The 22,287-nt window shown below is 62.1% G+C and overlaps 2 protein-coding genes across 15 annotated transcripts; one reads left to right on the top strand and one right to left on the bottom strand.

Annotated features, from left to right (window-relative positions):
* Positions 1 to 7: 7 nt before the first annotated feature.
* On the top strand, positions 8 to 19,008 carry IDUA (alpha-L-iduronidase; the record flags this gene model as incomplete). 6 transcript variants are annotated; one of them, XM_079154890.1, is made up of 15 exons in its annotated part: positions 8 to 156; positions 794 to 934; positions 10,682 to 10,767; positions 10,892 to 10,999; positions 11,133 to 11,518; positions 11,587 to 11,766; positions 11,857 to 12,073; positions 12,452 to 12,664; positions 12,733 to 12,854; positions 12,928 to 13,053; positions 13,131 to 13,207; positions 13,648 to 13,748; positions 13,886 to 14,258; positions 14,384 to 14,491; positions 16,961 to 19,008. In XM_079154890.1, 13 exons carry the CDS (start codon positions 8 to 10, stop codon positions 14,062 to 14,064), a joined length of 2,085 nt encoding a protein of 694 aa, XP_079011016.1. In that variant the 3' UTR covers positions 14,065 to 14,258; positions 14,384 to 14,491; positions 16,961 to 19,008. The 6 variants fall into 6 exon arrangements, with proteins under 6 accessions (XP_079011016.1, XP_079011018.1, XP_079011017.1 ...); XM_079154892.1 differs by lacking the exon at positions 16,961 to 19,008 and having other exon boundaries at positions 11,133 to 11,228; positions 11,316 to 11,518; positions 14,384 to 14,999; XM_079154891.1 differs by lacking the exon at positions 16,961 to 19,008 and having other exon boundaries at positions 10,679 to 10,767; positions 11,133 to 11,228; positions 11,316 to 11,518; positions 14,384 to 14,999.
* On the bottom strand, positions 1,013 to 9,269 carry SLC26A1 (solute carrier family 26 member 1). 9 transcript variants are annotated; one of them, XM_079154884.1, is made up of 5 exons: positions 9,006 to 9,269; positions 7,649 to 7,742; positions 5,826 to 5,955; positions 3,978 to 4,596; positions 1,013 to 3,357 (listed from the first exon to the last, which is right to left on the bottom strand). In XM_079154884.1, the coding sequence occupies exons 4-5, from the start codon at positions 4,566 to 4,568 to the stop codon at positions 1,834 to 1,836; spliced, it is 2,115 nt and encodes a 704-aa protein (XP_079011010.1). In that variant the 5' UTR covers positions 4,569 to 4,596; positions 5,826 to 5,955; positions 7,649 to 7,742; positions 9,006 to 9,269; the 3' UTR covers positions 1,013 to 1,833. The 9 variants fall into 9 exon arrangements, with proteins under 9 accessions (XP_079011010.1, XP_079011008.1, XP_079011011.1 ...); XM_079154882.1 differs by lacking the exon at positions 9,006 to 9,269 and adding an exon at positions 8,441 to 8,737; XM_079154885.1 differs by lacking the exon at positions 5,826 to 5,955.
* Positions 19,009 to 22,287: the final 3,279 nt, after the last annotated feature.

The following is a 22,287-nucleotide window of genomic DNA, read 5'->3' as shown; positions in this document are numbered from 1 at the left end:
TGCCGTCATGCGCCCCCTGCGCCGCCGTGCCGCGCGGCTCGCGCTCCTGGCCGCCGCCCTGGCCGCCGCCCTGGCCGAGGCTCCGCACCTGGTGCGCGTGGACGCGGCCCGCGCGCTGCGGCCCCTGCGGCACTTCTGGAGGAGCACCGGCTTCTGGTGAGCAACCTCGCGCAGAGGCTGAGGCCCGGGAGGCCCGGGAGGCCCGCGCCCGCGCACACGCGCGCTGTGCCCGAAGCGGGCCGCCCATTGCCCCGGGCCCCGATCGCGTCTGAGGACACTCGGGCTCGCTGCCTCCACGCCGTGGGCGCTCAGGAGCCAGGACCAAGCTCCTTCCTCTGTGACTCGGGGTGGGGGTCTTCCCTCCTTTCTCCTCCTCGCCGAGTTTGGGTTCTGGGGTTTTACTGAGTGGGTGCCCCCTGGGCTGGGGCTCTGGGGTCAGCCCTGAGCGTTCCCTTGGCCCCGGAGTCTGAAGAGCCCTGGCGGGCACTTAGGCTGTGGGCTCAGGATGCCCTCTTCCCTCTTCCTGACTCCCAAAAAGGGCAGCCCAGGGGTGTTGGAGCTGACCCCATCTGTCTGTGCCACCAGCGCCCTCCTTAGGGAGCTGAGACCCTTCCCTGTCTGGCAGGGCACATGTCCCTTGGGAGCGCCCACCCAGGAGGACCAGACGCAGGGCATTCCTGGTAGAGGGGTCACTTTATTATTCACTGCCTGGGTAGGCGTGCCAGATGTGTGGAGGCGGCTCCACTGGAGACCCCGCCCTAGGATGAACACAGCACTCCCGTCCTGTCACCAGCCCCCCACTGCCACATGACCAGGCTGCCCAGTACGACCTCAGCTGGGACCAGCAACTCAACCTTGCCTATGTGGGTGCCGTCCCTCATGGTGGCATCAAGCAAGTCCGGACACACTGGCTGTTGGACCTCATCACTGCCAGGTGGGTGCTGCTGGCCAGAGCCCACCTTACAGAAGCAGAGAGGAGGCAGGCCCAGTCTCGCAGGCCAGCTGTGGAGAAGTGTAGGGCTGGGGTGGGCGGGACCGCGTGGGGCACGGTGCTGGGGCTGCTCTGAGGCGTTGCCTCCAGACTGCTCCTGTCAGCGCCTCCCCTGGGGAAGGCAGGAGGGGGACGTCCTGGCTGGCTGTGCTGGAGCCCAGGGGTCACTGTGTCCCAGAGGCTCTGAGTCCCTGGAAGGGGCATGGCTGGCTTCACCCTGGAGGTCACTGTGGAGGTTGGTGTCTGGCTGCACCTGGCTCTGTGTGTGAGGACAGGTGCTCCAGTCTGTGTGGCCACTGGCAGAGCTATGTGGGGACACTGCCCCTGAGGGCCAAGGTTGCTTACCCACCTTGTCCCTGACACTGGACCAGCTGGTCTGCCCAGAGGTGAGCACTGGGTGCGAGGAGCACTTGGGTGTGGTGGCCCTCCAGACACTGGCCCTGGTGCCCTTGGTTCAGCTCCTCCTGTGAGCAGAGGCCAGGTAGGCCCAGGGATAGGGTGGCCTTTTGACACCTTGGAGGCCACATGATTTGCAGGACTCTGTGACACAGAATGTCAGACGGGGCCTGGTCTCTCTGAGTCTGGGCCGAGGGGCCATACCTGTGCTGCACCAGGGTGTGGCACACGTTTTGGGTGAGCATTTGGGGTTCTCATGTGTCTGAGAGTGCTGACCCTCCCTTCAAGTGAGGTTCCCTGGCTTCTCCGTGGCAGAGGTGGCCCAAGGTCTCATGCTTGGGTGACTCTAGCCCTTGGCCAGCTCCTGGAGCAGGAGCTCAGTGATGGCTATGGGTGTCTCCCTTGGGCTTGTGGGAGGGAGTGGACACTGGCAGTCCCTGGCCCTGCTAGAGGGCAGAGTCAGCGACCATGAGCTCCCCATGACGGGCGTGGGCGGCCTCCACAGCACTGTGCACGCTGGGGAACAGCTGCTCCTCCTCGGGACCCTGGTCCTCAGCAAGGAAGCCTCCCCTCCTCAGGGCATCCCTCACTGAGGGGCTGCAGCAGGCCAGAAGCAGGGTGACGCCCAGGGCCTGGTAGTCACGGCGCAGGTCCTGCAGCGTGGCCATGCCAGCCACGTCCAGGAACAGCAGCGGGGCGCAGTCGATGACCACCGTGTGGAAGCCAGCCGCCACAGGCACTAGTCTGACCCTGCTGTTCACCGAGCCCGGGGCCTTGCCGTGGACGGGCCCTCCCTCCCCACCCGCCCCCTCTGAGCCTGGCTCCCTCCTCATGGCGGCCGAGCGCCCCGCGTCCAGCCCTGTGAGGCCGTAGAGTGACCGCAGGAAGAAGTCCTTGTTGGCATAATAGAGTGGCCCCGCAAAGCGGAACACCTGCACCCCAGGCTGAGGCACGAGGCCCTCGAACTCTGTGGCGTCCTCGTAGAAGGCCGAGTCCCCAATGCGGGCCAGCAGGGCTGCCCGTGGGCGCTGCGTGCGTCCCGCCAGGCTGAGCAGCGAGAGGAGCACCCCAGCCAGCAGCCCAGCCTCAGTGGTGACTAGCACGCAGGTGGCTGCAGTGGCCCCCCACACTAGTGCGTCCACAGGGCTCAGCCGCCACAGCCGTGGGAGGTCCCTCACCTTGCGCAGAGCTCCCCGCAGGCTGACCACGATGATGCAGGCCAGCACACTCCGCTGCAGGTCCCAGAACAGAGGGGCCAGCACCAGTAGCACCAGCAGCACCACAGCAGCACTGACCACGCTGGAGAGCTGTGTCCGGCAGCCAGTGGCTGTCTTCACCAGGCTCTTGGAGAGCGCGGCACTGGTGGCAAAGCAGTGGAAGAAGGCAGGCAGCACGTTGCAGCAGCCCACGGCCAGAAGCTCCTGGTTGGCACGGATGGAGTAGCCATGGCTGCGGGCAAACATCTCCGCCAGTGAGATGGAGAAGGCTGAGCCCACAAGGGCCAGGGACACTGCATCCAGTGCCACACGCTGCATTAGCCTGGGGTCCGGGACCTGAGGGGCCACGAAGCCAGTGGGGATATCGCCTGCCACACTGGAGCCAAAGCGCCTGTGTAGCTGCCCAAAGTGGGAGACCAGCGTGGCCACCACAATGACCAGCAGCTCTGTGGGCAGTGGCACCTTCAGGCGGTGCCGGCAGCGGTCAGAAAGTTCCTTAGCGGCCAGAAGCACTCCCAGGCAGACAGCGCTGGTGGCCACATCACACAGGTTGGCTTGCCCGAGGCTGTGCAGCAGGCTCAGCCACGTGCTGATCACCATGCCCGGGCCCTGGTGCCGCGGGACCCGCACGCCCAGCATGTGCCTGAGCTGTGAGGTCAGGATCGTCACGGAGGCCCCCATGGCGAAGCCGTCCAGCAGGGGCTGTGAGAGGTAGGTGGACACGAAGCCCAGCCGGAGGATGCCCATGAGGACCTGTGGATAGAGTGCAGTCAGCACGCGGGGCCCTGGGGGGAGCACCAGGCCTGACCTGCTCGCCTCCAGAAGGGGACCCTCCCACGGCCCGTGATCCAGCAGACCCTGGGGCGCACGGTGTTGCGAGTCAGCCCGCGACTGTGGCTTCTCACTTCTCACCCTCTGCTGCTGGAACCAGACTTGTTCGGGGTTGGGGCTGTGGCATAGGCACGGCCCGCTCCCCCCAGGCAGGTGAGGGGCCACAGGTGGGACCGGGCAGACAGCCTGGGCAGGAGCAAGTGGGTGTGGGGAAGCCATGGGAAGGATCCCCACCCCAGGTTCCACCTGGAACAGGAAGCCCAGGAGGCTCTGGGGGCTGCAGCCTCGCCGTCTCAGCCACGCTCGGCCCACTGTCCACGCCCCTCCTGTCCCACAAACCAGAACCCCTGAGGTCCTAGGCATGGGTCACCCTGCATGCCCCAACTCTACCCCGGTCTCGCTCTGCCGTCTATGAGGCCCTGGCCTTGAACTGAGGGAACCTCCCCATGGCGCTCCGTGGTGGTGGGCAGCAAGCCCCTGAGCGGGAGCAGCCGACCCAGCCAGCCCTGCCTTCCATGCGGCCATGAGCAGCCGCTCCTCACCTGATAGATCCCGGCCACCAGTGTGAGGGCCGTGGCGATCCGGATGGCGTGGCAGTCCCTCCCGCAGCCCTGTGGCCCCAGCACCAGTGAGGTGGTGGAGCTATTGAGGGCACTGCTGTTGTCCTCAGGCCTCAGGCTGTCCTGGGAGGGATCGAAGCCAGCCAGCTGGAGCTCCCGGTCCACCACCTGCCCCACCATGAGGCACAGGAGGCTGAAGATGCCCACGTTGACATGGCGCGAGGTGCCCATGAGAAAGTAGATGAGGTTGGCAAAGAAGGATGTGTAGAGGCTGTAGATGGGCTGCAACCCGGCCAGCAGGGAGTAGGCAATGGCCTGGGGCACCAGGATGATGCCTATAACCAAGCCCGACATGATGTCACCCGCCAGGTCCTCCCGTGGACGGTACTCACGCAGCCAGCGTGTGGCAGGGACCAGGTCCTGCACCAGTGCCTGGGCTCGTGGCACGCTGCAGGTACAGCTCTGCCAAAGCCTGGCCTTCAGTGTCTCCAGCAGGCCCTTGGACGCGGGGGGCTGCCGTCGGACCAGTACCAGCCCCCTGCCCTGCAGTGGGGGCTCAGGCGATGCCTCCATCCTGCAGAGCCTGGCACTGCAGGCCAGCCTGCAAGGGAGAGCAGACGTGGTCAGGGCCTCAGGCCCCCAGAGCCAGGAGTCAGCACCCAGCAGAGGGCAGAGACTGCCCTGCCAACGGCAGGGCCCTGCATGGAGGGACGCTGGGCCTAGCCTCCCAAACCCTGTTTCTGGGAGATGTGATCACAAGGGCCACAAGCCATGTGCCTCCTGTGAGCTGGATGACCTTTGAAGTTGCCCATCCTGTCCAGGCTCGCCTGGCTTGTGGGCTCCGCAGTTCCTGCCTAAAACCCACCCTGAAGTGTCCTGAAGGCCCTCTCCAAGGGAGAGGGAAAGGGTCTCCACCTGCACACACAGGCCTCAGGCCCAAGGCTCCGCTGCCCCTGTCTGCATCCCTGGCGCCATACTTTGGTGAAGAGCCACACAGCCCACGCCACACCCACACCCAGACCATCACCACTCCACAGTGGACATCACCGAATACTGGGGCAGAAGGCCTCATGGACGCCAGGGACCCAGATCTTCCCTTGTCCCACCCATCTCTCCCACGGCCCTCCTGGTGGCAGAGAAAGTGCTTAGCGGCACCCCACCAGGCCAGCTGGGATGGAGTTGGGGCAACTGGTGTCCATCTCCCCTGCTCAGGTTTTCTGGGACATGAGGCACCCTTACCCTAAGTGCCTGACCCTACCCAGCCAGCATGCCACTCTGCAAACAGCCAGCCTGGCCATCTCTGCACCTCCTGACCCGCCTGGGTAAGGGAGAACACTGGGTGTGGGGGGGCGGTGCTTAGAGGCCACACTGACCACAGGAGCGGCCTTGGGCCTGTCCTGCTTCAGGCTCCAAAGTACTTGTTTTCAAAATCCCCTTCATGGCAATCTTAAGCAAATACTCTCTGGCTCTCAGAACCCAGGGCACCCTGGCTTCTTTGTGGAGCTACCGCTTACCGCTGGCCCTGGGCACAGGCACCTGCGGCATCTGGGAAGAGCAGGGTGGTAGTCCCAACCTGGCAGGCCGCGCAGCTCTCAGAAATAGCAGGAGCAGTGAGCCCTTCCTCCCAGGACTTTGCTGCACAGGGGTCTCTGGCATCCTGATGCTCATACCCAGACCTAGGTCCAGGCAGGTAGAGCCAGAACTGTAAATGCCATCTGTCTCATGCCCCAGAATCTCAAGGAAATAACGGGAGCCGAGCCTCTCTGCTCCTGCCTATCTGCCCAGGGCCTCTGCTGTGGCAGGGTGGTCAGGTGCAGGGACGATTCTTACCTGGGGTGCCCACAGGCTTGGTGGCCTGTGGGATATGGAGGGGCTGAGGCCTGCTGGCTGGCTGGACCTCCGAGCCCTCTGGGACAGCAGGTCTGAGGCTGACCTATGAGGAGCACTGTGTGTGCTGGGCCTGCAGTTAAATTATTTACCCCAAAGATAGCTGAGTCATGGGTTTCCCCAACCAGTGTTACCTGAGTGCTAATCCAGTGAGCTAATCCCAAGAGTCCTACTGTAATCAGAGGCTCACACATAATTACAGTTGTGGGGGCCTCCTGGGGCAGCCGCCCTGCCAGAGGGGCAGGATGGGGGCCTGAGTGCCTGGAGTAGGATGCCCAGTGTCAGCGCCTGGCCAGAGGCAAGCACGGGCACCTCCGGGGGTGGGGAGGCTAGGCCCCTGTCCAGATGCTGGATGTTCTCCATTCTGCTGGAGCCTGGCCTGGCCCAAGCTGGAGCAGGGGGAGGCATAACAGCCGACTGGGCACAGTGTGGCCATGTCCCCAGCCTCTGTCCTGGGTCCCTGGAGGAAAGCAGGCCCAGCTGCTGGTGTGCACACACACATGTTCTGTGTGGCTGGGGACATCGAGACAGGTGTGCCTTCTTGCCCTTGCCCGCAGGGTCCTGGGGCAGCCCTGGACCCACCCAGGGTGTGACTGTGGGCAGGCTCCTGATGCCCAGGTACCTCACCCTCTCCTCTGCAGCAGAGTGGGACCCACAGTGCCTGCTCTGTAGGGCTGATCTGAAGATAAGCGGCCCCTTAGGAGGAATTAAGCCAAGTGGTTAGGGAGTGGCCCAGTGTGAAGGAACCCAGGTGGGTGGTTGTTTCTAAAGTGACTGTTCAGAACCCCAGGCCCCATCTGGAAAGGAGTGGCCTTGCAGGGACGTTGTCATGTGGCAGGAGGCTTGCTCCCTTCTGGGGCTGCAGGGGCCTGGGTGCTCTCGTGTCCTGCAGGGAGGCCCCCCAGGCTGTGGGAGGGGACTGGAAGATCCAGTTGGCCTAGTCTGCTATCCCCTGGAGGCCCCACCAGCTCTGCCTCTCTTTGCCTGGGGGGATTAGAATCAACAGGGTCTTTGCCAAACCAGCTGGGACCCTGGGTTCTATTCCCTCAAGACAGGAGACTGTGATAGTTGGAGTGGGGAGCAGCCCCTAACTGGGACCCACCCTGAAACTTCCTCCTGCAAGCCCTCTCTGCTTCCTGATGCCATGAGCCTGGCCAGGGAAGACCAGCAGCCCCATCTGGGGACAGAATGGGTGTGGAATATGGGGTGAGTGGCCAGAGAGCAGGAAGAGGCCGCCAGGATGGACACCTTACCTTGGTCCTCATAGCCCCCACCCGTTCTCTGTCCTTCCCCCCCAAATCTGACTACTGCTTCTGGAGGGCCCTGCCCTGGACCCCAGGATCGCCCCTGGCTCAGTTGGGCTTCTGCAGGACCTAGGCCACCTCCTCCTCCTGGACCCCAGTCCTGAGGGGCCCACTGTCTGCCCAGCGGTTGTGATTTGTGGCTTAGAGGAGGCTGTTTCCTAATGGGTGTGGTGAGGTGAATCACAGCATGCCTTCTGGGGCAGATAAGGAGCCCTTCTGCTGTCTAGAAGGCAGCTACTGGGCATCATAAAACCACAATCTGCCCAGTACCCGTGGAGGAGCAGTTAAGAACTACCTAGGAGACCAGCAGGGCTGAGTCGCTCTCCTGGGGTCTCCCTGGCATTGGCAGGATGGATCCTGGGTCCACAAAGCAAGCGAATCTGCAGATAGGTGCCAGTGTGGGGCAAGGTGGGCAGTACCTGGCACCTGGGCAGTACAGAACAGAGTAGGGGCACCCCTTACCCCTCTGTGGTCTGGGTGGCAGGGATCCGTCCTCTCGCCCTGCCCTGCCTGGTCTGGGTACCTCCGCAGGTGAGATGCAGCTGTGATCACCCACCTGGTGAGAGAATTGTAGGACCCTTGGGACTTAGGCTCCCCTGGCGCCCAGCTGCGGATTCTCTGGCACTGAGGTCGCTGGGCCCACTCCCCATCCCCAGTGCGTCCACTGAGCCGCAGGTTCCGTCCATCTGTGCATGGCCCACTCCAGGCAGCGGGGCAGCGGGGCAGCGACTTGAGGCCTGGCGCCTTCAGCCCGCCAGGACCTGCTCCGGCCCGCACGCCTGTCTAGTCCCGTGCTGCCCCTTGATTTCCTTCGTTTTATCTTTAAATCGCCTTTAAGCGCGCTCCCGGCCCGGAAGACCCCCGCCTCCGAGCTCGCGCGGCCTCCGTCCCGCCTTCCTCGCTGCGAGCGGCCGGGCCCCGCCAGTCACCCCGCTACCCGCGCCCCGGGCCCCACCTCGCGCGTCTCCCACGCTGCCGCCACACCCTCGTGCAGGCGCGGCCGATTCGCCCATTCCCCGGCCCCGCGCCCCCGTGCCCGCGCGGCCCCCGCCGCTCGTGGACCCCCTGCATGCACGGCCTGCAAGCGCGTCCCCGGCCGCGCACCCTACGGGTCTGGGCAGCGCCCCCACGCGCGGCCGGGCCGGCCCACCCCCGCCGTGCGCATGCCCCAGTGCACGCGCGCCCCCAGAGGTCCACCCGCACCCCGCTTCTGCCCTGGGCCCGCCGGCGCCTCGCCCAGCCGCGTGCACTCACCCGGCGCGGCAGCGGCTGGGTCCTAGCGGCGCACGCGCTCGGGCCGGAGCCGGGGGGCGGCCCGTCGGTACCAGCGCGGTGAATGGGCCCCTGTGAGGCCCGTCCGGTGCCCCGCGGGGCCTGGCCGGCCTGGGCGGGTGGAAGGGGCCTCTCGCTTCCCCGCGGCGGTGGCCCTGTCTGCCTCTCTGATCAGGCCGCTCTGCAGGGGAGTTTTGGTGGACTTGCCATCCGCCCAGCTCTCTCCCGCCCTGGGCCTCCAGAATTCCTGTCCCAGTGGGGGCCAAGGTGGAGAGAGACCGACCCACCGACAGTGGGGCCAAAGGACAGCTCCCGGGGGCTCCTTGGTCAGGGGCAGCCCCTGGCGGATCTCCGTGTCCTGCCATCCCTGGCGGTAGGGCCAGTAGACCCTCTGGCCCGCACAGGGTGACAGACTGGGACGTAGCTGATGCAGGGCTTCCTCTCCAAACCAGTACACTCACCGCACCTTGAGTGGGTACTGTGTGGAGTTATTGCCTTTGGGACCAGCAGAGAAAACGGGGAGCCTACAACTGTCCCCACCCATTACCTGCAGGACTTTGGAATCCGGCAGCTGTCAGACCACTCATTTAATCTTTATCCAAGTGCATGTAACGTTTTATTTATTTGCTACTGAGTATGACCTTTGTATGAGAAGCTGAGGTGGGGGTGGAGGTGGAGTGGGCCTCTGCCGTGGCTCCCAGCCTCTGGGGAGGGTCATCCAGAGGGAGCTGCAGGACCTGGGCCTATGGACAAGGACTCCAGCTAGGCCCTGCTTGACTGTGCAGGAGGAGAGAGGGAGGAGGTGGGAATCTGAAGGTGTGCTGTCCTGGCCTGCTGGGATGGGGTCATCACTAAGCCCTGACTTCTGGCTGTGGCCGAGTCCACTGCTTGCCAGGTGACCCTGCGCCTGTCTCCATCCCATCCCAGACAAACGCAGGAGCTGCCTTGCATGCCCTCTGGGGGCACATGTCCTTGAACCTAACCCTGACCCTCGGGCCTTGGCCGGAGGGCTGCAGTGGACTCCCAGTGGGGGTGATGGTGCCCCAGCTGGGCAGTGGCAGACCCTGACTGGCTCACCTGCTTCTCACCAGCAGGCCCTCACCTAGACCACCCTCAGCTGGCCAGTATCATACCACCAACCCGGCCAGTTGTCCTGCAGGCTCCCCTGCTGGTCCAGCCACTGGAGCAGAGGTCCATGCTGCTGTCAGGAACCCCCAGAAACCTCTCAGCGCCAGCCCCTTCCGATGGCCTCCCAGCCACTGCCCAGCTGGGCACCACTGCTCTTGCTGGGAGCCCACTGCAGCCCTCTAGCCAGTCTTCTGGCTCCTGCTCTGACTCCAACTGACTGCCACAGGGACAGGGACCTTTCCAAAATGTCACTGTGATGCTCTGCTCAGAACTCTGAAAGGGCTCTCATTTCACTCTGTCAATGCCCACCCTCACAAGACCCCCAAATGTATACCTTGTTTATTCTGCCTGGGCCCCTGCCATGAGCTCACTCCTGCCTCAGGCCCTTTGCATGTCTGTTCATCACTGTCCCACCACTTGGCAGGCCTTTGATGGTACTCTCTGAGAGGTCCTCTCTCCTGACCCTTTGCCCCCTTCGCTCCCACCCCCACCACATCCCCTCCACCAAACATCTGAAGGTCTATAAAGATCCACATGGATGTCTGAGGACACCCATGTCTCTTGGAACCTGATCTCCATAGGAATTGGTCTGGACTGAGCATGTGGGGAGATCCTTCACCTTCCTGGCCTGCACATTCCTATCACCTCTTGGGACTATGGAAGGACGGTGAGGGTGCCATTAAGCCAGATTTGGGGCCCTGGCCTCCGGGAGGTGCAGAGAACCAGGGTAGAGTGCCCGCTCGACTCTGCCTGGCTCCTGTACCACAGCCCCTGCTCCCAGGCCAGCCATCTTCAGGGTACCCTCCCCACAATCCCGTGGAACGCCTCCTGCAGGACCTGCCTGTCCCTCCATCCCAAGGCTTCCATCCCTGAAAGGCTTGGGCATGGGGGGCCATGTAAAGGCACTAGCTCGTACTAGGCTGTGGGTGACTGACAGGCTTCCACAGTGTTGGCTTTGCAAAGGGAAAGTCCGTGGGAACCTGGAGCCCGTTCAGCATGGCATCTTACAAGCTCCCTACCTGCCTGAGTGTGGCTGTGGTTCAGCTCAGGCTGCCAGACACACTGACGTCCCCAGCACTGACTGTCCTTCAGCAGGGGATCGATTGGGCAGGGCCTGAGCTACAACTTCACCCACCTGGACGGGTACTTGGACCTCCTCCGAGAGAACCAGCTCCTGCCTGGTGAGCAGGGACTACACCCCCTGAGACTCCCTGGTCCTCCCTGGCAGTGGTGGGCTCAGGGCAGGACTTAGTACTGGGGGGCTGCTGGCACTGGGCAGTGGGGCAGCTACCCTCTGTGCCACAGGCTTTGAGCTGATGGGAAGCCCTTCTGGACACTTCACGGACTTTGAGGACAAGCTGCAGGTGGCCAAGTGGAGGGACCTGGTGTCCCTCCTGGCCAGGAGATACATTGGTGAGTGGGGGGCAAGTCCTGGGCCCTGGGCTCTCCCTCCCCGTCACCAGCCAGCCCTCCAACCCCGGCAGCCCTGGGGGGGGGGGGGCACTGGTGCCCCTGGGACTGGGTGCAGCGTGTGGCAGCTCTGCAGGCCGCTACGGACTAGCACACGTTTCCAAGTGGAACTTCGAGACGTGGAATGAGCCCGACCACAGGGACTTCGACAATGTGTCCATGACCACTCAAGGTGGGTGGCCAGCTGGGGTCCCGCCACACAGGGAGGGCTGGGGCCCGTGCCCGCAGATCCTCCTGACCCCCAGGCCCCGGGCTCCAGGCTTCCTGAACTACTATGACGCCTGCTCCGAGGGTCTGCGGGCCGCCAGCCCGGCCCTGCGGCTGGGCGGCCCCGGGGATTCCTTCCACCCGCCACCAGGGTCCCCGCTGTGCTGGAGCCTCCTGGAACACTGTGCCAAGGGCACCAACTTCTTCACGGGCAAGGTGGGCGTGCGCCTGGACTACATCTCCCTGCACAAGAAGGTGCGTGCCGCCCGCCCAGCCCGCCCTCAGCCACTCGGCTGCGGGGGCTGAGGCCTGTGCTGTGGCAGGGTGCGGGCAGCTCCATCGGCATCCTGGAGCAAGAGGTGGCCACTGTGCAGCAGATACAGCAGCTCTTCCCCAGGTTCAAGGACACCCCCATCTACAACGACGAGGCCGACCCGCTGGTGGGCTGGTCTCAGCCACAGCCGTGGAGGACGGACGGCACCTATGCAGCCATGGTGGTGAAGGTGGGCACCCCAGCCTGCTGAGGCCCTGGCCAGCCCACCTGGGGGCGCCGGTGGCCTTCCACCAAGGTCCCCTGTCCTGGACCCACGCAGGTGATCGCTCAGCACCAGAACCTGCTGGTCGCCAACACCAGCTCCTCCCTCCACTATGCTCTCCTGAGCAATGACAACGCCTTCCTGAGTTACCACCCTCACCCCTTCTCCCAGCGCACGCTGACCGCCCGCTTCCAGGTCAACAACACCCATCCGCCCCACGTGCAGCTGCTGCGCAAGCCAGTTCTCACAGCCATGGGGCTGCTGGCCCTGCTGGGTAGGCTGTTCCTCGTTGCTCCTGTGTGCATTGTGTCAGGCTGCAAACTGACCTTGCCCTGGCATGTTCCCTTGGAGATGGGTGAGGACCACAGAAGGCCCTGAGCACCCTGACCCAGGCTTCACTTAGTCAGGGATGTCTTCCAGGGCCAGGACTATCCTGTGCAAAGGCCCTGAGGCAGGGGAAGCACACTTCCTGCTGTGCCTATTTCTTGGGGCTGAGTCCTCTTAAATGCCCTCCCCTATCCCCTGTGGCTCTGTGGCCGAGAGGTATGAGGACAGCAAGAGGATGGGAAGCACGTGGTGGGAAGGCAGGCGCAGGCGAGGGCCGGCTACCCCTTGTGGTGACAGCCCCACATCCCCACCCTGGGCCCTGCAGATGGAGAGCAGCTCTGGGCAGAGGTGTCTCGGGAGAGGGTGGTGTTGGACAGCAACCACACAGTGGGCGTCCTGGCCAGCGCCCACCGCCCCAAGGGCCCCGTTGACGCCTGGCGTGCCACCGTGCTGATCTATGCAAGCGATGACACCCGCGCCCACCCCAACCGCAGCATCCCCGTGACACTGCGCCTGTTCGGGGTGCCTCCGGGCCCAGGTGAGCGGCGCCCCGGGAGGGCGAGCCGGAGGGGCGGGCCGGCGAGCTGAGCCGCGCCCCGCCTGCAGGGCGCGTCTACGTCACGTACCACCTGGACAACCGGCTCTGCAGCCCCCACAGCGAGTGGCAGCGGGCCGGCCGGCCGGTCTTCCCCTCCGCGGAGCAGTTCCGACGCATGCGCTTGGCTGAGGTTGGTGCGCCCTGGGTGGGGCGGGGACCCGCCGTCAGGGCCGCGCTCACGCGGGCCCCGCTGCCCTCCGCAGGACCCGGCGGCCGCCGCGCCACGCCCGCTTCCGGGCGGCAGCCGCCTGACGCTGCACGCTGAGCTCGCGCTGCCCTCCCTCCTGTTGGTGCACGTGTGCGCGCGCCCGGAGAAGCCCCCCGGCCAGGCAAGCGGCGCCCCTGCCCCGCCGTCGCTGCCCCTCACTCCGCACCACACCCTGCCACGGCGCCTCCCTCCCTGCAGGTCACCCGCCTCCGTGTTCTGCCCCTGACCCGAGGGCAGCTGGCTCTGGTCTGGTCGGATGAGCGTGTGGGCTCCAAGTGCGTGAGTGGGGCCTGGCCCCTCCCCCGCGTCCAGCGGCAGAAGCCCCCCTGAGCTCCCCTGCGGCTCTCTGGCCGCAGCCCCTGCCGAGCTCCCCTGTCCCTCCACTGCCCCTCCTCTGGCCTGTCCTGTGCCCTTCTGCAGGCCCCGTCCCTCATGCTCATACCTGCACACATCCACCTTGACTGCCCACCTGCCCTGGAGTGCTGGCCAGGCACCTGCAGGGGACACTGGAAGCCGTAGCTGGGCTGCTGTCCCCTCCCCTCAGCCACTGTGGCCTGTCATTGCAGGAAGACTGCCCAGGGATGCTGGATCTGAGGAGAATAGGGAGCTGGAGGGAATAAGACCGTGGGCACCCCTCCCCTGCCCACCCAGACCTTCAGGGGCCACCCTGACCCCAGCTTTGACCCCAGCTTCACCCCTCACCGGACCTCCCCAGGTGCCTGTGGACATATGAGATCCAGTTCTCCCCGGTCGGTGAGGTGTACGCCCCAGTCAGCAGGAGGCCGTCCACCTTTAACCTCTTTGTGTTCAGCCCAGGTACACCCACCACCCACCGCCCACTGCCCACCGCCCTGGGTCCCAGCACAGCACTGGTGGGATTGGGATGGGGGCTCCCGGACTCAGGTGGTTCAGGTGGAACAGGCTGGAGAACACACGAACCTTTGTGTCCACAGACACAGCTGTTGTCTCTGGCTCCTACCGCGTACGAGCATTGGACTACTGGGCCCGGCCAGGCCCCTTCTCAGACCCAGTGCTGTACCTGGAGGGCCCCGCCTCCCGAGGGACCCACAAGCCTGCTGAACCAGAGCAGCCAGGAGCCAAGATGGCTGGCCTGCTGCTGGCTGTCGGTTGACGGCCAGCTCCTTTTGTCCCCTGCCCTTGGTTTAAAGAGGCTTCCTACATGGTGTGTCGGGTCAGCTTCTGGACGGACGCCGGGTGGATGTGGAACGGCACTGGGAGGAGGAAGGGGCTGTGAGGAGCTGGGCCTGGCCTTTGCCGGCCTCCCTCCCAGTGAGGACACCCCTCCTGCCTGGGTGGAAGCTGCGGGTGACGCTGGGAGCCCAGGCTGACCTGCCCACAGGGGTCCCTGGCATCCCCCTGGGGATGCAGCCCCCAGGCCTGCTCCAGCGTTCCTGTCCCTTCTGGGGAGCCGAGGCTGCTCAGAGGAGGAGCCATGGCGGAGGGCAGGACGGCACCCCTGCTCATCCCAGACTGGGGTCAACAACAGGAAAGACTGCTGTCTCCACCTCCCCAGGTCATCTGGGCCCAGGAAGAAACAAGCGAGGACACTTTGGTGGCCTCGCAGAGAGGCAGGCAGGGGGTAGGGAAGCCACAGGGATGGTGCCGAGCAGTGGCACCAACAGGTCCAGACAGAAGGGTGGGAGGGAAGGCCGCCAGTCTAGGACCAGAGAGCCCCACCTAGGGACGTGGCCCCAGCCTGCTTCCCTCTCTCCAGTGCCCACTACAACTGTCCTTGACCAAGCGAACTGTCCTCAGTGAAGGACAGAGGCATGGGAATCGAGGTGTTCTCTGGGGTTGTTCTGCGGCTGGGGACAGCATCTCAGCTTCTCTGCTCCTTGTGCCCTGCTAAGTGCCCACCTGTGTCCTCGCTGACAGAGGCCTTTGCAGTGCTCCCTTCCACGGGGCCAGGCCACACGTCCACAGGGATACCCTCCCTGGGATCGCTGTCCCCACCCTCCAGCCTTCCTTGCTTTGGGGCTTAGGCTTCAAGCTGTGCCAGGAGCCAGGGCTGTCCATGCCGTCCCTACTGCCATGGCCAGTGGCTGGTATCTGGCACCCTGTTTGTGAGAGCCACAGGGGAGCAGATGCCCTTGGGACAAACACGGGCATTTCTGAGGGCACAGGCCCTTGCCCGTCCTGGCAGCCCATGCACTGTGTCTCCCCAGACCTGCTGGTGCCCAGCTTCCTTCCTCTCTGGGTCTGGCCAACAGTCAACTTTTTGGGTGCTGCTGATGGAGAGCCAAGCTTGAGCTGGGTATGCTACCTTGACCCCTGCCCTTTTCCAGGGCCCACCTCCTGTGGACTAGGACACAGCTGTTGTCCCCTTCCAAGTGGCCTGCTGGACACACACCTCTGTGAACCACTTCTTCCCGTATCTCTTCTCTCCAGCAGTGGGAAGCTGTGTGAAGCCTGAGCTGCCTGGGGGAGAGTGGCCTTTCACAAGGAGTGGTTTAGTGGGTCCACAGGGTTGGCTTGCAGATGCACGTGGCCCAGCACAGTGGACATGCATGCCCTGGGCTCTCGCCGCCCTGGGGCCTGGTGGTGACTGGTGTCAGAGCTTCGCCAGGGCTCAGTGGCAGATCCAGAGCTGCTCTTCACTGGGGACTTGGTGTGACAGGAGGAAGTGGCCTGCATCAGGGGGCGGGTTCTGGGTTGCAGTTCTCAGTGCTGCTGGCCATGTTAGTCTGAGGGCGTCCTGTCCAGCAGTGTCCCAGACTGGGCCTGCGGAGCCTTTTCCTGCCAACGGAACCGGTTGTCCAGGAGGTGGTGAGGGTGGATGCTGGAACGGGTGCAGAGCTGCACCCGGACCCAGAGCTCGGTGGACCTTGCCTCCAGGAGATGGGCGGAGCAGGCCCAGGTGCGGCTCACTTTAAACAGGCTACGTCAGCATTTCCCAGGCTGCTGGATGCTAGCAGAGGGCCCTGGAGCGCCAGCCTGCGGGAAACGTGCCTCACTGAGGTGGGGAGGGCACGTGCCCACGACCAGCTAGCATAATCAAGACCCCGCTGGGTGCACTTGGCAGGAGAGGGGCACCGAGGCTTCGGGAGTGTGGGACGAGCCTGTCATATCGCGTCTGGGTGGGGAGAGAAAAGAGCATCTGCCCGCGAGGCAGGGCTGCTTCACCTCCCAGACAGGCTGGCTAGGAGGCATCGCCCGTTAGGCTGCAAGTCAGGGGCTCCCTGGACCAGCGAAGGTCTGCAGAACCCACAGGCTCCAGACAGGCCAAAGGGGCTGCTGCGGATGCCCCGCCCCACTCAGACCAGCAAGTCACGTGGTCTCTGGGAGGGGTTGGAGTGGTTCAGACGCTGGGTCTTCCCAGGCAGCCACCTGGAAAACGTCCTGGTCCTCTTCAGGGGGACCTGGCTCCCTCCACCTGGGCACTGGTCCTGGATCCACTTTTACGGGAGGCCTCGGGGCCATGCATGCATGTGTCCCAGCAGCACTGTGCTACCACCGGTCATGTCTAGGGACCTCGGGTGTCTCCCGTGGTCTCTGAGCCACGGCCCCGGGGGCATGTCACTCTGGAAATGCTGGTGTCCTTATTCAGTGCAGGCTGACTCAGCCCCTGTGTTGGGGGCTGGTGTTGCCGTCAAGCCCTGGGGCATGAGCAGAGGTCCTGCGGTTTAGGAGTCTGGGCTCCTGCCCACTTGCTATTCCAGGTGCTCAGGTCAGCACAGTCCAGAGACCCCGTGCCTGCTTGGGGGGTGAGGCCGCTGGCCCTCCGCCCGTAGGTCACCACAAGCTCCAGACTCTGAGAGTGGTAGGCTCGGACCCACTTCCTCTCCCTCCACCTTCTTGGCCACACGGGGGGCCAGTCGGGGACAGAGGAATGCTGATGGGGTGCCGAGGAGAGATGGCACCCACTTCTCAGATGGCTGCCTGGGGCTACCCCCTTTCCCTCAAGGTAAGCAGGGTCAAACCTGAAGCGGGGTGTCCACCCAGCAGCACAGGTGGACCTGGAGTCCCATCCTCAGCTGCCACTTCTCACTCCACCTCTTCTTTTACAGGGCGAAGGAGGAGCCCACCTCTAGAGCTCTCCCGCTGCCAGGGCCACTGGTCCTCTGCTCTCCTCCAGCACCACCAGTAACTCTGAGGCTGGTTCCCCTGCAAGGTTGGCCCTGGCCTCTCACCCAGGAGCTGCCTGGCCTGAATCCCCCTTTGGAGGTCCTGGGTTGCATCCAGTGCTTATGATGCCAGGCCCAGCTGAGTGGAGGGGGCCAGGAGGAGCTGAGCTGGCTGGCAGTCCCCTGCACAGTCAGCGTGGGTGTGCCCGCCTCTCCACATGGCTCACCAGGACTGGCTGGGCTGTGAGTGGGGTCTGACCCGGACATGGCCGTCCTGCAGGAGAGCCCTATGAGGCACACCCTCCTCAGGGTTGCAGGGGGCCTGGGTGCAGCCCTGAGGTCTGCACATCTTCCTCTTCCTTGGCCCTTGGCTTAGACATCACCACTAGGACAGGCCTGAGCTGCCCTCCTGCGGTGACCCCAGGCACTGAGCACCAGGTCAGAACCTCCCCCTTCTGTCAGAGCCTCCCACCTGGTAGACACAGAAGGAGACACCTGTAGGGTGTTCCCAGAGACCCCACAGAAGCCCAGCTGGGCTGTGTACATCCCCCACAGCAGCCCAGTGGGGAAGGCAGCAGCAGGACTGGTGGGCAGCACTTGTACCTGTGGCCTGGGGGCCTCTCACTGCCCACTCTTGCATGGCACCTAGTACCTGGCCTGACCTGGAGGATTTGCTATCCTAAAGCTGAGCACTAGGCCCCAGGGTCAGGGCCTGTGGGGTCATGGAGGCTGGAGAATGGGCCTCGACCACCTGGGCTGCTGTATGGGGGTGTCCATTCCCCAGACCATCACCCCTGAGTAGCGGAAAAACCCCAGGCAGCACCCTGGCCCATGGCCATGATGGGGACAGGCCTTAGCAGGCCAGAACTCTCCATGTGGGAGACCTGAAAGATGTGCCCACCCATTAGCCCCAAACCTGTGTCCTCTCTGTCCTCAGCAGAGATTCGGCTCAGGCCAGGATGTGTGTCTTCTAGGGCTGGGGGCTGAGCCCAGAGCTGGTAAGTTCTGCTCAGCCTGCTGTCCTGTCCAGTAGCCCTGCCTGGGAACTAGGACACATCCTGACCAGTCACAAGGCAGATCTGGTGTCACATACACAGTCCCATGGGCCCTGTGGGGAAGACTGACCAGAGGGCCCTGTCCTGGTCAGCCCGGCTGTCAAAACAGCCGCACAGGCTCCACAAACACTGCCTGTTCTGGAGGCTGGACGGCCCACTCAGGGAGCCCTGCTGGGTCTGCTTCCTGCTGCAGAGTGTCCTCCCCATGTCTCCTCCTCATCTCATCCCACGGGGGCTCCAACTGACCACCCTGGGCCGTCTCCTGCTTGGGCACGGCATGTTCAGGGGCACTGTGCCTCGCTGCCCGTCTTGGTGTGGCCCTGCACCTTGGCTTCTGGAGTGAACGCCGGGTGGAAGGGCTGGGTCACCTCTCAAGAGCCTGCAGACTTACGCTCCCCAGCCATGCCTGAGAGTTGCTTGCTGCTGGCCCTTGAGCAGCATCCTGGGAGGATGCAGCGTCCTGGCACCTGCTGCAGCTCGTGAGTCCTGGTGCCTCCTTTTAGACTCCGTAGTTTTCTGCATAGTTGGCCTTGGCATTTACAAGTGGGGGTCATCGCCTGCCCCTCTCCACGTGGGCCCCGTGTTCTTCCTCTGCACTCCCTTCACTGGCCAGGAGGCGAGTGCCAGGGCTGTTGATGTCCATGGGGAGGGCCAGTGTTCACGCTCCCATGTGATGTCAGATGCATTCTTAATTTTCTTTTTGGTAGATGCCTTTTGCCAGGTTGAGGAAGTGTTGTGTTCTTTTTTATTCTTTTACTGCGTCGTCGCTGAGATCCTGGAAACAACTGTCACGTGGTCAACTGTGCTGGTGGATTTTCAGATGTTCGGTCAACCTGCAGCCCTGGACACCCCTGCTCAACCACCACGTGGTTTCCTTTTTTCACCGTTGCACTGGATTAATTGCAATAAAAGCATTTCACGTCTCTGTTCACGACAGACATTGCTCTGTGGGTTTTGCTGTGATTCTGGTTTGGTGTTGGCACTGTGGCCCCAGGAGCTGGTTGCTGGGCCTTGCTCCTCCTTGGGGGAGCGTTTGCTAGACTCTCCATGGAGCTGGCTGCTTTCTGGTGGGAGGGCTTCCAAAAACAAGTTCAGAGCGTCTAACATACACCGCTGTTCAGGCCTGGAGCTTCTGGGTGAGCCCTGGCAGGGTCTGCATTCTAGGAAGGGTGTTGCTCCTTCTGAGCTGTCCAGCTCGTTGGCTGTGGTGCTCACGTTTGCACTATGCTTCCCTGTGTTCAGACTCTGGCAGCGCTGCCTTAGGGACTCTGACATCAATCTGCATTTTTCCTTTTCATTCCATGTTTGTAAGAGATCTGTCACTTTTATCTCTTTCCAAAGAATCAGACTTTTAAAAATATTTTATTAGTTATTGACAGAAATTTATTTATTATTTATTTATTTATTATTTATTTATTTACATGTGGTGCTGAGAATCGAACCCAGTGCCTCACACGTGCTAGGCAAGGCTGCATCACGGAGTCACGACGCAGTCCTAAAGAGTTGGTTTTGGTGTCAGTGATTTTTCCAGAGCTTCTCTGCTTTGGGCTTTGTTGACCTTGCCTGTGACCTTCATCTCACCCATATCCTGCTCACTGGGTGTGCCATTTGCTCTCATGGCTCTCCTCTTTGGATGAAGCTGGGGCTGCTGGTTGGGAACCGTCTTCTCTACACTCCATGCCGAGGGCTGTGAACGTCTGTTCACACGTGGACACGTCCCAGTTTTTGGTATGTTGTTCTTTCCTTTCACTTTGGTTCCATTTGGTTTTTCAGCAAGGGACCCGGGGCCTCAGGTGTGCTGGGCCAGCACTCTGCCATGAGCCACAGCTGACCCCTCTGTGTGGATTTCTAACATAATTCCACTGGGGCCTGAGAATGTGCTTGGAAGGACTCAAATCCTTTTAAATACACTGAGACTCTGCCCAGAAGACAGGGGTGGGTTCTGTGGATGTGCACAGGCCCAGGCAGCCGAGCTGCTGCTGTGCCTTCTGTGTCCCTGGCCTGTCCACCTGCCGGTCAGTTACTGTAAGGCGCTGTCCACTTCTCTGCTCAGTCCTACCAGTTTCTCCTCAATGGTGTTTGCCTGCCGTTGGGTGCATGCACATTCAGGGTGTGGAAGTCCTTTTGATAGTTCAGCACTTACCAACACGGAACTGCCCTGCTAATCCCTGGAAATGCTTTCCGCTCTGACACCCTCTCTGGTTGGTTGGGATTTCTTTTGGACATTTTATAATATAAAGCTGCTCTCCCCACTGCTTTACGCTGCAGCCATTTCTCCCCCTCCCATCTTACAACCTAGATCGTCAGTCTGTGAACATTCTAGCGGTTACTGGTCCACTAGTCAGCCTGGGAGACCCCTTCTCAGCAATCAGCCTGATTGTTGTTAGCCTGTGAAATTCCACTACTCAGGAGAAGCTCCTGCGCCATTCTCTCTCCCTCCCTCTCTCTCCCTCCCCCCTCTCCCTCCCCCTCTCCCTCCCTCCTTCTCCCTCTTTCCCTCTCCCTCCCTCCCTCCTTCTCCCTCTCCCTCCCTCCCAGCTCTGGGAGCAGAAGCTCTGGTGTGAGTCCCCATGACCAAAATGGCTTTCTGGGTGCTGTGGCTGGACCAGACAGCAACTCAGACCGGGCACCCAGAGTGCTTGCTCCCCTGGATTCAAGGGTCTGAGCTGCCTTGGGCCCCAAACTGAGCCGCATTTTTCTTACACATTTATCTGTTTATTTGTATGTGGTGCTGAGAATCGAACCCAGTGCCTCACAGGTACTAGGCAAGTGCTCCACCACTGAGCCACGACAGCAACCCTTAATCTGACCATCTAGAACATTCAAGCTTATCGTATTGGTATGTGCACCTGACCCTCTTCTCCTCCTGCTCTCTTCCATCCTCCTTGTTCATTTGTTCTTTCTCCCTTTCTTCCTGCCTTCTTTTGGGTTAATATTTTAATTCCCTTTGTTTCCTTTCTTGCCCCCCCCATTAGTTGGAATTCTTTGTTATTTTAATGGCTGCTTTAGGATTTATACTAAACATCTTTTTTTTCGAGATGGGGTCTCCCTGTCTAGCCCAGGCTGGCATCAAACTCCTGGATTGCCCACCGTCCTGCCTCAGCCTGCTGAGCAGCTGGACCACAGGCCTGTGGTGCCATGACTGGTCTTATGCCTGACATATCCAACCAGCTGTGGTCCAGGGTCACAGGGTGTCCGTGGCCTCAGGTGCATGCAAGCCCTGCATTCCTCTCCATCTCCAGCCCTTGTTCTGCTGGCATCTACACTTCAGGTTTTCACATGGCATGAGCCTCTCAATGCACTATTGTTTTTGCTTTAAACAGCATTTTTACGGAGACTTACATAAGACCATGCTCTTTTTTTTAGAAAATATTTTTGTTGTAGATGGACACAATACCTAATTTACTTATTTTTATGTGGTGCTGAGGCAGAACACATGTGCTAGGCAAGCACTCGACCACCGAGCTTCAACCCCACCCAGACCATGTTATTTACAGTCACTGGTGTAGTTTCATTTTTCTTTTTGGTGCTGGGGATGGAACCCAGGGCCTTGTGCATTCGAGGCAAGCCCTCTACCAACTGAGCTACGTCCCCAGCCCTAGTTACTGGTGTGGTCTCTATTTCCAGGGCTCCTCTTGGCATGCACATGCAGGTTCCCTCTGGGCATCGCTTTCTTCTGCCTAAAGGACATCCTTTAACACTTCTTTCATGCAGATCTGCTGGCGATGAACTCTTTCAGCTTCATATGTCTGAAAAAGTCCTGGTGTCTCCTTTGTTTTTAAACAGCACCTTTGCTGGGCGGGCATGCTGGCTTGCCAGGTCTCTTTTCCAGGTGCTGAAGATGCAGGCATCTCCTCGCCTGGTTTGTGTGTGGCAGCTCCAACGGACATCTTCTGCCACTCTGCGCGAAAGGCCTCTCTTCTGGGAACTGCCCTTCTGTTACCCTCTCCTCGACTGGTTTCCAGCATCTTGATGCTGAGGTTGCTTGGCTTTTCTTCTGCACTCATGTCTGGTCAGCTTTTCTTGGCTGTGGGTTCATGTTTTCACCATCACCTTTGGGAAAATTCTGGCCATTTTTTCTCAGATTTCTTCTTTCCCCCACCTGCCTACCTTCTCCTGTGGGGACCAGGTGCTGCCTGCGCTGGGACTTCTGCAGCGCGATGCCTGCCCTGCGGCAGGCTTGCTTCACCGGAGTGGACTGTCGAGGCAGGCGGC

Source organism: Sciurus vulgaris, assembly GCF_902686455.1.
Source record: "Sciurus vulgaris genome assembly, chromosome: 9".
Classification (NCBI taxonomy): domain Eukaryota; kingdom Metazoa; phylum Chordata; class Mammalia; order Rodentia; family Sciuridae; genus Sciurus; species Sciurus vulgaris.
This window is presented reverse-complemented; position numbering and strand designations above follow the sequence as displayed.